At 40.9% G+C, this 14,631-nt stretch overlaps 1 protein-coding gene across 2 annotated transcripts in view; it reads left to right on the forward strand.

Annotated features, from left to right (window-relative positions):
- Window positions 1–14,631, forward strand: part of BMPER (BMP binding endothelial regulator) — a 145,185-nt gene that overhangs the window by 69,489 nt on the left and 61,065 nt on the right. For both annotated transcript variants that reach the window (XM_055710162.1, XM_055710163.1), the window contains exons 7-10: window positions 4,664–4,763; window positions 7,976–8,085; window positions 8,693–8,833; window positions 11,082–11,186. In XM_055710162.1, the coding sequence (XP_055566137.1) occupies window positions 4,664–4,763; window positions 7,976–8,085; window positions 8,693–8,833; window positions 11,082–11,186 (456 nt within the window). The remainder of the gene's footprint in view (window positions 1–4,663; window positions 4,764–7,975; window positions 8,086–8,692; window positions 8,834–11,081; window positions 11,187–14,631) is intronic.

Here is a 14,631-nt window from a genome sequence, read left to right on the forward strand (position 1 = left end):
ATTTTATTTCCAGATTAAACCCACACTCTAAATACAGTGTCCTCTCATTTTTGTCCCTGAAGTCTACTTCCATGATACATGAGGGATTGTACAATTGATTGTAAACTCAAGGTATGGGTTTACAAGTGTGTGATTTCAGGAGCATTTTGAAGATGTTTGCATAGCACATGTTTCTGACCTCTTTTGTGTATTTAGCACATGTCTGGGAGTTTGTGGAAGTCTTTACTATCACACAGTAGTTAATATATTAGGCAGAATTCCTGTTGACCAACAACTGTATGCAAGCCCATACACTACCCAGTTTACGCAGGAAGCCTTACACACATCAGCGAATGTGGTGGAGTGAAATAGGAGTCCTAGTATGCTTTAATCTTTTTTTTTTTCCAGACTGATAATATTCATCATTACATGGATCTCGAATGATATGTCTCTCTCTTTATCAGCAGATTTCTATTCATTGCCTTTATGCCATAGCTGTCACAAAAATTATAATGTCTCTTAATATGTCCATGGTGTCTGTAGTCACCTCCACTTGCACTAGAGCAGCTGAAGACAAACAGTCATAGAGTTTTGTTGTTTATTTGGCTTCTTTTGCCACTGGCATGGGGCAGACTTGCTCAGTAGTGACCCTGTTGAACTTCCAAAGGTATTTGTCATGCTGGTGGTGTAAAATCTTTATTCATAGCTGGAGACATCCTTGAACATCTGTCTTAGTTCTTACAGCAACCCCTGCTGAGGTGACAGTATGTGTCTGACCTTGCTCTAAATATCTGGAATATGTATCCTGCAGTTGAGAGAAATGAAATTTTGATATTTCTTTATGGTTTGGTTTTGTTTTGTTTTGTTTTGTTCTTTCCTCTATAAGGATAGCCTCACTGGCGACAAATAAAACCTTTCACACTTCTTCTAGAATGAAAGTTAAAAGTAAATGCCTACAATCCACTGTGGGCTGAATCCTAATGCCAGAACTTAGACAAAATATTCTGCAAAATCAATGGAAATTTTACTTCTGTTGGAGGATTAGCAGAGTCTTTCAAGCACAAGGTGAACATAAGGCAAAACTAGGGAGGAATCTTTTTCAGATGATTTATAGTTTCACTAAAGCACAGAGATAAATCCTGAAAGTAATATGGAAAATGAGATGCCCACAAGAAACATGGTTCTTGATAATACTGAAGTTAACCTTTAGCATTAAATAACATACACATAAAATATTATTAAGTTTAGATATGCTCATTGTCAGTAGCAAACAAATTGGGAGTATGGAAACCTCTGTTCTGAGATTTCCTAAGTGCTTTCAAAATCTGCTTATGGCAAGGACAGCTCTGTTGTTGATGGTCACTGTTCTCACCCTAATGGTAGATGAAGCTCAAGGCTCTTGAAGATGAGTTGCAGCAGGCTGCCAGCCTTTGGAGAGTTTTTGGACAGACAGTTTTTTCTGCAGACATTTTTCCCTCCGTCTGCCCTAGCACACAGGCTGCATACGTGCTGTGCACCAGGCATGTGGGTAGCCTGCCCAGAAACTGCGCTCTGTCCCTCATCCAGTGTCTCCAGTGAAGTCAGCCACAGCCTGGATGGGCGCGTCTCTCAACTCTGCCAAGTTTCTTGTGTCCTTATTGAACAGTGAAGTATCATAGTCAAGGTAGGAGCTTAGCAGAAGTGGATGGGCGGGTAGCTAGACCAGCTCGATGCTTTAATTTTAGGGAAGACTCATTATCTGTCTTTCTCAAAGATGGACCTTTCATGGGAGAGTTAGAGAGTGCTATTTCTCTTTTCCATCTCTTGAGGAAGCTGCTGAGATGAGACAACACCTCAGCCCATAACACCCTCTGAGCCGATGCCGGGGAGCCTCTTGCTCTGTTTTGCAGCTACAAAGTGGTGGCAGAAGTTTCAGCGGTTTTGTTTGTCTCTGAGGTGAAAAGTGAATCTTTTCATTGTAGGCTGTAGCTTTCTTACAAATCTGTTACCTCCAGAGGACTGTGGACTGCAGCAGCATCCCCTGATTAAGGCTTCACGTTAGCTATTGCTCAAGGATTTATTTGCTTAGCTCTTGAATAGCATTTCTCACAGGAAGCAGATGTCATTTGTACTTTATTGGTCTGTGCTGGCTTCCAGTTCAGGTTTGATTTTACTGGAAGGTGCTGCTTTGGACCTGGAATATTCTGGCTGCCTGGGAGATGTTATGCTTAACAGGGAAATGTGAGCTAAAAGCTGTAGATGTAATTGGGAGGTGGAGGAGGCAAGGTGTTTACTGTGCAGTTCCCACCCTGGCTTAGGCCATCCAGAGCCAATCTTTTTGCTCTCCAGAGTTATTTTTTCCCTTGATTTTTTTGTTGAACTTTTGTTGCACTGTTTTTTCTACACAGCTCTATTCCATGCAATTTAAAGCACTGGCAGCACTAGTTAATACTGCTTTGAAAGCTGGTATTCTGAATGCGTTGTGTGGTTTGAATTGCAATGACTGAGGCTTTTAAGAAAACAGGAATATTGTGTAGGTTTTGATATTTCCTTATAGTGCCCAATAAGCTCTCTGTCTAAGCTCTGTGGGGCAAGTGGAATTACTCTTATTTAAATGCTGCAGGTTGATTTGTTTCAGACTGTCTTTGAACTTGCACCCTAGCATGATATTCAAGCCTGGAAGCACCTATCTGGGACAGCAGCAAGTTAGATAATAGTTTGGTGTTAAAAAGCACTGCTACAGCTGGAAGCAGGAGTAGCAGTAGGCTAAAGAGAGAGATGCAACTATACTAGTTTGTTTTGTGCAGAGGAGAGGCCAATAGAAGAGGTAAAAAAGAAGGTATAAACAAAAGGCTGAAATGAAGAAATATTTTACATTATCCATGGCATTTTGTATTTTAAAAAATATCTGTACAACAGGCTGCAAAGGCAACGTCTCAATAACGTGCTAATCCTGAGCTTTGATTTAATCTGTCAGAGAACCCAGACTCCAGAGCAGTTCCACAGAGGCATAGGATATGTGAGTCTTAAATACAGAAGCAAGGTTGCAAGAAAGGACTGGTGGTTTATCTTCCACGGTTGTAACCCTGATCCTGTCACCAGGTTGTCTGAGGTCTCCATGCCCTACTTTCCCATTTGTTGAATTGTCACCGAAGTTTGAACTTTGTCTTCTCTTAGCCTTTTTCCCTGGGCTGAATGACGGCACTGCTTCAGAGAGCCCTCTTTGGTATTTTCTCTTTCATTCTGCACCTGTGTCTCCTCTCACAGAGCTATTCCCTGAGCATCATAAGGAACATCAGTGAAGAATTCATTTAGTTTTGTCAAGTTGCTGGTCTGACCCTTAATTTAGAGCAGTCATTTCAGCCTACAATAAACTCTGTGTTCCTGCATGCTGCAGTGAAAGAATTACGAGCAGTCCTTAGCCATGTGCATTCAGGATGCTTTGGTAGCCCCACGGGACAGGTACACTTCAGTGCCTGAAAACTCATTGTAGAATGGGGGTACAGTCAGTATGTTGTTTTCTGTATAATAGTGTTATGCAGGTCTGCCTGTGTGTAAAAGCTTTTACATGATTCACTGAGGCCATTAGGAGTGGAATGGCATACCATCATTTTAGGCACAGAGCTCTTCAAAATGAACGGCTTTTTCCATCTTTCCCCAGGGAGCCCTGAGAGGCATCCAGCGTGTAGGTGGGAGGAGACTGTTCATAAGTCTTCCATCACGGCATCCAGGAACACAAAGCTTATTGTTGGGATGAGCCTGCAGCTCTGAGTGATAAACAAGGCAGGCAGTTGGATGAAAAGGGCTGACTTCCCTTGTTGAGACAAAGGCAGACTGATTTTTAAAGTTTAACAACCTGGACCTCTCATAAGCATATGCATCACATGTTGGCAGAGGGTCCAGAGCTTAACACAGTATTCTATAAGCACAGTGAAGTAATCAGGCAACAGAGCAGAATGAGAACAAAGATCACTTGCCTGATTTAATCTTAGACGTACATATATTGTGCTTTCCTCTTTGCTGTGCTTTTTGCCTCTCTCTTTCTGATATTTATTGATACACTAGGATATATCCTGTCCAGGTTGCTTATTTTTTTCTGTTTTCCCCCCACATTCATTCTCAAAATTTCATATGCCCTCTTGGTTTTCAGTCTTCTGAAGAAAGCAGACCTTCCGGGTTTACATAGTTGGACTCTAAGGCTAACAAGAATGTGCTTTCTTAAGTGATTTTGGCTTATTTGGTTTCTGAGGTCACGAGCATAGTGGAAGAACACCTGCTCTCATCTTGCTTCAGCACTTAATCCCTGTCCCAGACAAGCCTAGAAGGGCATGGCACAGGAGGTGAAGAATAATGTAAAAAATTGCTCAATAACTTGTTTGAACATCCGGAAGGGTTCATGGATAATGATTTTATTCTCCCTGGTTTTCTCATATCCACCAAGAAATATTGTTTCTTCAGCTATTACATTCATTGCTTGAAGGAATTAAAAAATATGAATAATCCAAGGTCTCTGCAAGCAATATAGAAAGTGTTGAAGGACAGTTGTACACATTCCTTTTATGCCTGATGCAAGCAGAAATTTCTGTTGGCAAATACTGCTTTGGCTAAGGCTTTTCAAGTCTTGTTACCCGTCTGTGTGGGTGTGTGCATGTCTACTTGACATTTTGCTTTGTTTTTTTTTCTAACTGAGCCTATTTTCCTTCAGGGTGGAAGGACACAGTGCATCCAAGAAGTCTGCCCCATTCTTTCATGTCCCCAGCACCTCAGTCACATTCCTGCTGGACAGTGTTGCCCCAAATGCTTAGGTGAGTGGGTTTTTTTCCTGGGAATTTTGTAATTAATATGGTATGTTTCTGTGTAGCATCTCTTATACCAGTATTTTACAATACTGGTAAATTCTGGGAGGTGGAAGAGACAGTATTGCTCAGTGGAGTTTATAATCTACAGGTTTTAACAGGTACTCGGTGTCAGTGTGCAGGGTTGTGATGGGTGGTACTAAGCAAGCACCTGCAGAGAAGCATTTGAACAGAGACTTGCTGGCTGGCTTAGAGAGACAAATATAGAGATGTTTCCCACCTTCACTGCATATTTTACAAAGAATGTTGAGGTGGGAGGAAATATTTTGCTGGAGTTTGCCACAAGAAAAAGGCCTCACCAGCTCATATTTTTATTCAAGTGTGCATTTGCATTCTTGTTTTTGAGGAAATGCAGGTCAGAGGAAACTTCTGGACTGAAACTGCGTTCTTAGATGCTGTTTACAGAGAGGCCAGGGACCCAGGAGTCTGCTTCATGGTTGCCTTCTTAAGGTGGAATCACAGTTTCAGCCAGGAATATTTTCAATTACGTCTTTCCAACACATTTTAAAGGATTAAGTCACTGACCTCTAAGAAGGGCAAGTTCTTCCAAGCCATGCCAAGGAAGGCAGTGACTTATGACCTTATTTCACTCTTCCCAAGTCCACAGATCCCACAGGTTAACATTCCTCAGCATGTATCCCTCTCATCCTACCAAGTACCTTAGTTTTAATTTGGTCTATGAAGTTGTAACTCACTCTGGAAAATTTTCAGAGCTGATAGCTCCCAGTTTTTCAAGAGAAACATTTTGTCCTTTTAACTATATCTTTACTAATACCCAAATCCTATTTCCAGAGCCAGGTTAGGGGAACAGAGAGGTCTAGCTTTGGAAACAGCAAGCCATAGAGAGTTCCAGCTTCTCATAATACTTCAACATTTTTAACTGCTTGAAACAAACCTGAATTTATTTAGTTAGTTAGTTATTTTGTAATTGAGGCATGCTATAGATAAATATCTGCCTGGAACATTTAACCACATCACCAGAGAGTAATACAGGAGAGGAATTAAATGGAGAGGAGAACAATCCAAACATCAAGCTTCTATTTTGGCTGAAGGCATTTTTCCTTTCCTTCTGTAAACTACGCTTGTCCTCTCTACTCTGTGCTTTCCCAACTGGGCCTTCACCTCCTTGATCTGGGCATTCAAAACCCAGCTTTAATTTTTCACTGCTTCATGGGGATTTTTCTACAGATTCTTTTTTTCCTCTTGGAAATGTCTGTAAATGCATTTACTATATAATAATGATTTCTATTTTATGTGGTCTTTGCTCTGAAGTATGTCATGTATCTGTGAATAGATAATGTCTCTTCACAGGGAAGTGTTGAAAGTTTTGGAGTGGAGGTAGAGCCAAGGGAGGTGTAGAACACTGCATGGCAATTGGGAAAGAGAAACACTTTCAGGGATGCTGAGGCATGGTTTTTAAAGTATCATATGGAGGACCTCCCTGCAATTGAATTCCTGATGCTCAGCATATATAGCTCAGAAGAATGATGTGGACTCTACTGGGACTTGAGTTATTAGTTTAGCTAGTGTTTGTGAGCCAGAAAAGCTGACCATTAAGCCAATATCTTTACCACCACGTCTTTTAAAGTGGTAGCTCCTTTCTCAGTGTTTTTTTTACCAGCTATTTGAACCGGGTTGGCCACCTGGAATTGTGCTGGGTGGTTTGCAAGGCATGGCAAGAGGCTGTAAGACAGAACTGGGCTTTTGTTCACTTGTTGATGTAAGTTATGCAATTGAAGTCCTGGCCCCACATATAGCAATAGAAGTGTTATTACAGGCAGGACTACAGCTAGGCTTTGCCCATAAGTGATGCACGTATGTAGACCAGTTCCTTTTAGGGCTACTGAGCATCCTCAACTGATTTCATATGTCAGTCCTGCAAGACAAATTAAACCTTTTCAGAAAGATGCACATAAAAGGAAGGCTGGTTGTGCAAGCACAGATTAGTCCAAGGTAGTTAATTTGCAAGAGAGAGATGTTCAAATTGTCTTTAACTGAACAATAGCAATTATTTCTTAACTTCTGTTTAATAGTTAATTTAACATTAATTTGTAAAAACTCAATGCTAATCCAATGGATTTTGTTGTGTGCATATCCTTTTTTTTTGCTTGTATCTCAAAGTAAAATGGAACCATTATCTTTTAAGCTGTTCTACAGCTACTTACAGTGGCCATTCCCTACCTTGGAATTGATGCCTATTTAACATCAGACCTCAGAAATTATAAGCTGGGAGACTGGCAGCCACTCATAAAATAACTTATTAGCTGGCTGCCACCAAGAGTAAACAAGGGAGGGTATTCAAAACCAGGAAGATAAATACAGTGTTTTTATGAAGAGCTCATGTTCATGTGTCATAACGGTCACTTGTGTAAAATAACCTGCTGGGAAAGAAGCTGAGGAATAACAAAAGCTTGCAGAACTGCCAAGTGTGTTGCAGCTTGGATTTGAAAGTGCTTGCAGGATTGCAGGACTTCAGGAAGGATTTGATATTGGTGCTGCCTTCCCTGTGTAGTGTTCTAAACCTTGCCTCACTCCCATGAAACCCAAATATTTTATGGGTTATGGAAACTAAATATCTTGTGTTGCCCTCAATCTGCTCATAAACGATGCAAATGCATGTATTTCTTGCAGCCTTGTGTGAAAACAGTACACCAAGCTATCTTAAAGAGACCAGACAACACCTGTGGCTTTTTTGCATCAGTGTCACTGATTTGCTTTAGTTTGGCTGCTGTGAACCCCTGAGGTAGATACACTAAAACCAGTTAAGGCTGCTTTATTTGATAAGTTATTGCATTAAGTTAAAGGCTGTTTAAACTAGTCTAAGTGTACCTACCCTAAGAGTTTGCAGTGCTTAGCTTTTATGCCTTTAGCTGCACTGTGCACTTTATGGTGAGAAGGAGAAGTAAGATTTTTGCAATATAAGCATGCCATAAATCATATTTATTTTCCCTCCCACGGTAGAATTTGTACAGATGAATGTGTGCTAGAAGAACAGTCAACTGTTAAAAGTACCTATTTTTTTCACACCAAAATGGAAATACATAGCAAATGACACATTGCACATTAATTTGGTCTGGTGACAATAAGCCCTACTATTCTTGTTGACGATATGGCATCTTTTCAACCACATTCTGTTTCTATTACTGTTTATTTATATTCAGGACAGAGGAAAGTGTTTGACCTCCCGTTTGGAAGCTGCCTCTTTCACAGCAACGTGTACGATAACGGATCCTCATTTATTTATGACAATTGCACAATGTGTACATGTAAGGTAAGTCCATAATTGCTTTGGTATTGTGTGCTGCTGGTTCTCTGGCTTAGCAGTAGTTTGTAGGCTGTGGAACTGTAAGCCCCAATACTGTTCTTCTTTGGCATCTTGTGTGGTCCTTGAGAATCTGATCTGAAGAGCACTTGCACTAGGAAAGTTTAAAAAGTTACTGACTGCCGCAGCTGAGACATGGCGCCTGACTGTGTGATGCAAAATGAAGTTACTCAGATTGCATGATCCTCCTTAAGTTTGCATTACGGTGCAAGATTTTCTAAATGGTGAATTACCACGTCTCTGCTGAAAGGCAGTGATTTCTTTCACTGTGACCACTTGCACTTTTGCATCTAGGCAGAAAAATTAGCGTCACCAAATCAGTCAGATTTTGCAGGCCAACAGAAGTAAGAGCTGGGCTTTAGCCTCACAAACCATGGAAGATTCCATAAATCTGGTAAATAATTTTTATTTTCTCTGAGCTGACCTGTTCACAGCAGCTGGGCCATAGCTTGGGCGGATGCAGTAACTGAGCAAGCAGAAATGTTATGGTAGGGACACACAAGAACACAGACATCTTGGTGACGATTTAATGATTTCCTTTTGTCCTTTTGCCTAGGATTCAACAGTGCTGTGTAAGAAGAGGTGCTTACTTCCCGGTGAATGCAATAAAAAAAAAGACCACTGCTGCAAGGAGTGTGTCTCCTATATCTTTCCTGAGGAAGTGAAAGTGTGCAAGTTTGGCAATAAGATCTTCCAGGTAAAGTGTCAGGTGGCTCAAGAATAGATGCCATTGTAACAGCTGAAACAACACGAGTTTACTGTAAATTAGTATTGTGGCTTTTTTAGCAGAATCCTCACCAACCTGGTTGATGATGGAACAACTCAGAGCCAAAGTTTTTCAAAATTTGCCATCTGCTGGGGTTTTTTTTGTGAGTTAGTGTAAATTCTGTTGATACACAGCAGTTAAAGATAAGTTGCTCCTTCATGTGACATGTTTTCTCCTTCTCTGCTTGCAGAGATTCAAGCTGCTGTTTCATGACAAGTAATGCATTTTTAGTAAGAGGTAGTAATGCTCTGCTTTCCCAAACAAACACTGAAATTCATGGAGAAGATATTCTGAGTAGTACATAGGCTTTATCTGCTGATCCAGAGTCTCTTCCACAGCTGAGCCAAGAGGAGCTTTGTGGAGTTCATCTTGGCTGCAAGTTACACATCTTGATTTACTACATTTCATGTCTCTGCTAAGGACAGCACCCCTGACATCTTATATGTAATAACTGTTATCTCCTGCACTCTCACCCAATGTTTTCAAATCACAAGGGATTCCCTGCAGAACACTTCTGCTATTGCTGAGACCCTGTTTGTTTTTCCAAGTGGTGCGGCTTTTTTCACACTGGGTCAGAAAAAGATTCTGTCACCTCCTGGGCCATCTGTGAATTAAGAGACCCTTGAATCAGATCAAATGTTAAATCCTTTGCAAATACTTGGTTTGCTCAGCCAGAATTGCTTTCCATTTATTCCATCTTTTGTGTACATAGCCAAAGTGTTTATTCTGGAAATTACATGTGAACGTACTGTATGCTGAGACTATACTCCATCTGATTGGCACTTTCACACTGGTGCTATTGTGCTTCAGGAACAAATGCCTGCTTCTTAGGCACCCAACTAAAATATTCTGCTTCTTGTGAAGATTTTATTATATTACTAAGTATTATATGGAGTGAGAAAAAGTAACGAGACAGTACACCCATTTCTGGCCTTGTGTGCAAAAAGGCAAATCCAGCATCGCTCTGTCGAAGTTAATGGTCTAACACAGGTAGGACGGGCACAGCGAATGTGTTTTTGTACTCCTGCGCAAAAACAGCTGTGAGACGAAAAAATCAAGGTAGCTGCATGCAGTCAGCTGGGATATATTCTGTTACCGTAGCAGTCATTAGAGGCCCACAAGAACATGTGCTCCATCAGGAACACCAGGCAATTGTAACATGGCCTGGAAACAAAAGGCAGGGGAGAGACACGGCCTTCGACCAAGCACGCTGTGCTGAATAAGTTAGGCTCCTTGGTATTTCAGATTTAGTCTGTTTTTCTCCCTGGTCAGAACGTCATGTTGAGGTGGGCACATAATTGTTCACAGCTGTCTGGTTGGACTGCCTGTTCCTGTCAGGTCTATCCTCACCCTTCTTTCATAGCAGCCCTCTAAACAGAAAACATGCACGTTTTGGCTCTAAGCGGGCTAGCACAAGACTGTAAGTGGGTGAGACAGAATGTTTTAGGAACCACACTTGGCAAACGCAACACTGTAAAAAGGATCCAGGGCAGTTCCACAAGCAATCCTTCCCAAGTAAGTGGGGACAAGACTATGAGGCATATTTTGCTCTGCACCTAATACTTTAAGAGCAATATGTAGACTGTCTTACCTGCTTTGCATTGGAGAAGTTCCACACTGTCTTCTAAACATTTTCAGATGTTTAGCATATCAAGTATCTATGAAAATGCTGTAAGTAATCTAAATTAGAATTCATTTTTCAGCCATTCCTGTCCTAAGTCAAAATGATGCTGCATCTGGGAATAAATTCACTATATGCTGACATCTTAATCAAATACTTTCACGTGCAACAACTTAAAGACGTCACTCAACCCAATGAAGCAGGTTTTTCTAATTATGTGAGCTTAAATGAAAATTCGTGGTAGGTGTGATCACATCTCAGACACATACTGGAGAGAAAACAATGCAAATAATCAGGACGCTGCAAATATGCAAATATGATTTGGTTAGCCTTGGAAAAATTAATTTCTGACCTAGAGGACCAAAGGGAAGAAAACCTGGCTGAATTTGATCTTTGTCTTTAATCTGACTGGCCATGGACAGACACCTCAAAATAATTTAGACTAAACAATGACACAGTGCCAACAGGGAAAGTCATCCTTTCTTGTGCAATGATACATTGCTGAAATAGCTTCCTGTTGCCACCCCAGCTGATACTATATCATGTTCCCTCTTGCAGGATGGAGAGATGTGGTCCTCTGTGAACTGCACCATCTGTGCTTGTGTGAAAGGCAAGACAGAGTGTCGCAAGAAACAGTGCATTCCAGTCAGCAGCTGTCCTCAAGTGAGTTTTTTAAAAGAACAGAGCTTTCTTCTCTTTTTTTCTCCACCATTATCTTTTTCAGTGTTTCTTGGAAGTGTGGGCATGGCACTGGGAAATGCAGACTGGAAAGCAGGGATCCTCTGGCATATTAATTTAAGCTGATGTTCCCCAAGTATGCTACTGCTACCTTGAATACAGGCTTCCCACCGCTTACCTTGCTCTGAAGGCTCTGTGCTTCTTTTCTCCTCCTCCCTTTCACTTTCTTTGTGCTGAGTATCTGCACTGGAACATCTCTTTCACATATTTAATAGCTTTATAGAGTGGTGAGATGACTATGTTAATATTTTGAGAGCATGTATATTGTCGAGGCAAGCCACAGGAAGTTGTTGTACTTGCATTTCTCAGTGCATATGAACCTTAATACTTGGTTGAAAATGTAAATTAGACAAAGCAATGCAAATTGATTTCAATCAAGCGATGCCACTTTCTCTAAGGTTGCAGCCTGAGTATTTTGTATTTGAAAATCTGAAAAGAACCCAAGGAGTGGTGTAATTGTAACTTTACCTAATTGCTTCAAAAATCAGCATGACTTGAAACCTCAAGCTAAAGTCAGCCTTGGTTTCTTGGATTTCTGTAACTGACAAATTATTTTGTTTTAATTGCTTAAGCTTTCAGAAGAGGGAGCTCTAAATAGCACACCATGTAGGGGCAGATCTTTGAACAGAACTGCGTAAGAGAAAGCCAAGTCGTTAGCATTACACCTCAGTGTTTCCTTCGCCATCCTGGAAGCCAGTGGGGAAAACATGAGTCACAGACACCTAGGTTTTAAATGACAAACTCTAGTTTGTAAAATTTTATACGTGTAAACTTCTGACAGCCAGAAGCAGTGGTAGAATAGAGAGTCTGTACCTTGGTGTTCCCTGTTATGCTGTGACGGTGGGCTGCTAGAGCGATGCTTGCATCCTCAGAAGAGGGGACATCCTTCTCCTGTCACCGTGGCACTCACTGCAGAGGGCAGTTCTCCTGTTAATGGGCCTCACATGAGATGTTGCATACCTCTAACCAAGTGTGAACTAATAGAGCTGCTCTGGGAACCTGATGTGGCTTGTGGCAGTCAGGTTTGCTCCATTCAGGCCATTCACAGTATAAGCAGGAGGTGGAAGCTTAGACTCCTAAGATGTCTCCAAATTATTTGTTAGCTGAGAACCTGGCACACCTTGCATCTCATTTATATTTTCCCTGTGCTGATGCGTTTCAGAACTTTAAGATGCTTCCGAGACTAAATAACTAATATGACTTAATATAGATCTTGAGTGAAATACACCACTTCAGCAGTACACATATATATAAATTTGAGCATTGAAATGATCAGTTGAAGTGGTTTCTGAAATTAAAATAGTAGTGGGCAAAAATTCACCATCCACAGTCCTGTGGCAGCATAACCGAAAGACGAATGCAGTCAGTGCTGCTATGCAATCTGCTCCAAGGTTAATGTGAAGTCCTAAATAGCCCTGGATGTCTGGGTTGCGTCCTCAGACAAGGTCCAGTTCCTCAGGGGTGAAAAGACCAGTTTTGTTACCCTGCATCACCATTACCTCCAGTATCTAACCAGTCACCCTGCTCCCCTCCATAAAACGGAGTTGACAGCCAGCTGCATGCAAACCCACCCTCCTCCACAGGTACACATTATATTCTGCTCTTTCTAAAGCTAAATTGGAAGGACAAACAGGCGAAAGAATTTATTCTTTGAGATTTATTTTCCTATTCCACGTGGGTATCAAGTAATTTTAAAGCAAAATGTGTATGCTAATGGATTTAAATCTTCTAATTTTCATCTGTGCTCTGCTCTCTTTGATAAAGTATCCTGTCACAAAACTATAAACATTAATTAAGCAAACCACATTATTCAAGATAAAGATATACTAGTGATTCTGATACTGAAAGTCTGGATATCATGCATAGAGTTATGCTGCTGTCTCTGCAGACTGTAGGGATGTGAACTCCATTTCTTTTCTCTCTTCACAATATTTCTGGCAGTAAGCGATCTCTACTGACTGCTGAAGACTGCTGTGGAATAAAATGCTTTTCAGTGTCCCTCAGGGTGTCGAGGCAGATAAAGTTATCTTATTAAAGCTGTGTTACGATACACACAACTGAGTGTGAGAGGATTGAAGATTCACAAGGAACTTACAATATTATTCCTTGACTTAAATGCTTTACCATGCAGTCTTAATACTCTTTGCATGGCGTTGTGTGTGCGGTTTTTTGCTTTGTTTTTTTTTTTTTTTTAATGGAATATTATTTAATTGATCAATATAGATTTTGGTCAATTATTTCTTGATAGGTTGGGTTTCAAAGCAGTAATTCTGCAGAAATTTCCAATACCATGCAACCATTTGTATTATTCAATGTGCTGGCAGCAGGCTGACGTATTTTCTAAGACTGTTTCTGCCATTTCTTTCATTTTCTTCATAGGGCTAGGCACATTTTTCTGTTTCTTTTATTCTTTTCTTTTTGGAGCAGTTAACCCTGAATCAGTAACTACAGGAAGTGTCTTTCTTAGCTTCTTTTCATCTGCAGTGGAGGCAATACATCTCGCTTCTGTCAAATTTATAGTAAAATCGGTCCTCCTTGGGCTTCTAGTGAGCCTTGTGGCTTGTGGTTTCTGTTTCTTACTTTCTGACCACTGACTCCACGTATATATCCCCTCTCTCAGTTACCTGAAGTTTCAGCCTGCAAGGTGTGGTACACACTGGCCCCCATCCAGCAAAGCTATTAAGCATGTGTCCAGTCCTGCTGAAGGTAGTAGGCCCTCCATGTGTGCTTAAACTTAAACACATGCTTAAATACTTTATAGAAAGGGAGTAATCTCAACACATGGCAAGACTGAGTTTCAGAGACCCTTTAGACCTTTTCTTACCTAATTTGCTATTCACTTGCCCTAGCTAGCCCTGCTCCAGCCTCTTTCTTGCCTTGTGCCATCTCCTTTCCAATTACCCTTCCTTATCATTTTCCACCTCACCTCCTCTCCTTATGCCTTTGCATTCCCCACTAACAATGCAAGCCTGTGGTAGTGGTCAGTGGTCATGGACATGTCTCTTTTTGTACTGATAAGAGGAGACCCTGGTGAATTTTACAGCATACAGCCTTCTCTGAGTTCCAGGGCTGTGCAACATTTAATAGAATTAAATTCACGGCATGTGAAGACATTTGCAGAGTTCGATTTTGTGGGTAAATTTTGAACCCGTGAACTTCAAGTGAGTTGAAAATTTATTCAGAACACGTTCTCCCATCTCTAGCACAGACTGCATTTAATGTTATACACATCTGTTATTATTACAAACAAAAAGTTGCTGTTTTTACTCTAGTGCCAAATGAGGAACAAAAAAACAACAGCTGTTGCTATTGCACAACCAAACAACCCCTTCCCCCCCACAATTAGTCTTGCCTTAAAAAAATAGAAAAT

This window comes from Falco cherrug, chromosome 4 (genome assembly GCF_023634085.1).
Source record: "Falco cherrug isolate bFalChe1 chromosome 4, bFalChe1.pri, whole genome shotgun sequence".
NCBI classification, from domain to species: Eukaryota; Metazoa; Chordata; class Aves; order Falconiformes; family Falconidae; genus Falco; species Falco cherrug.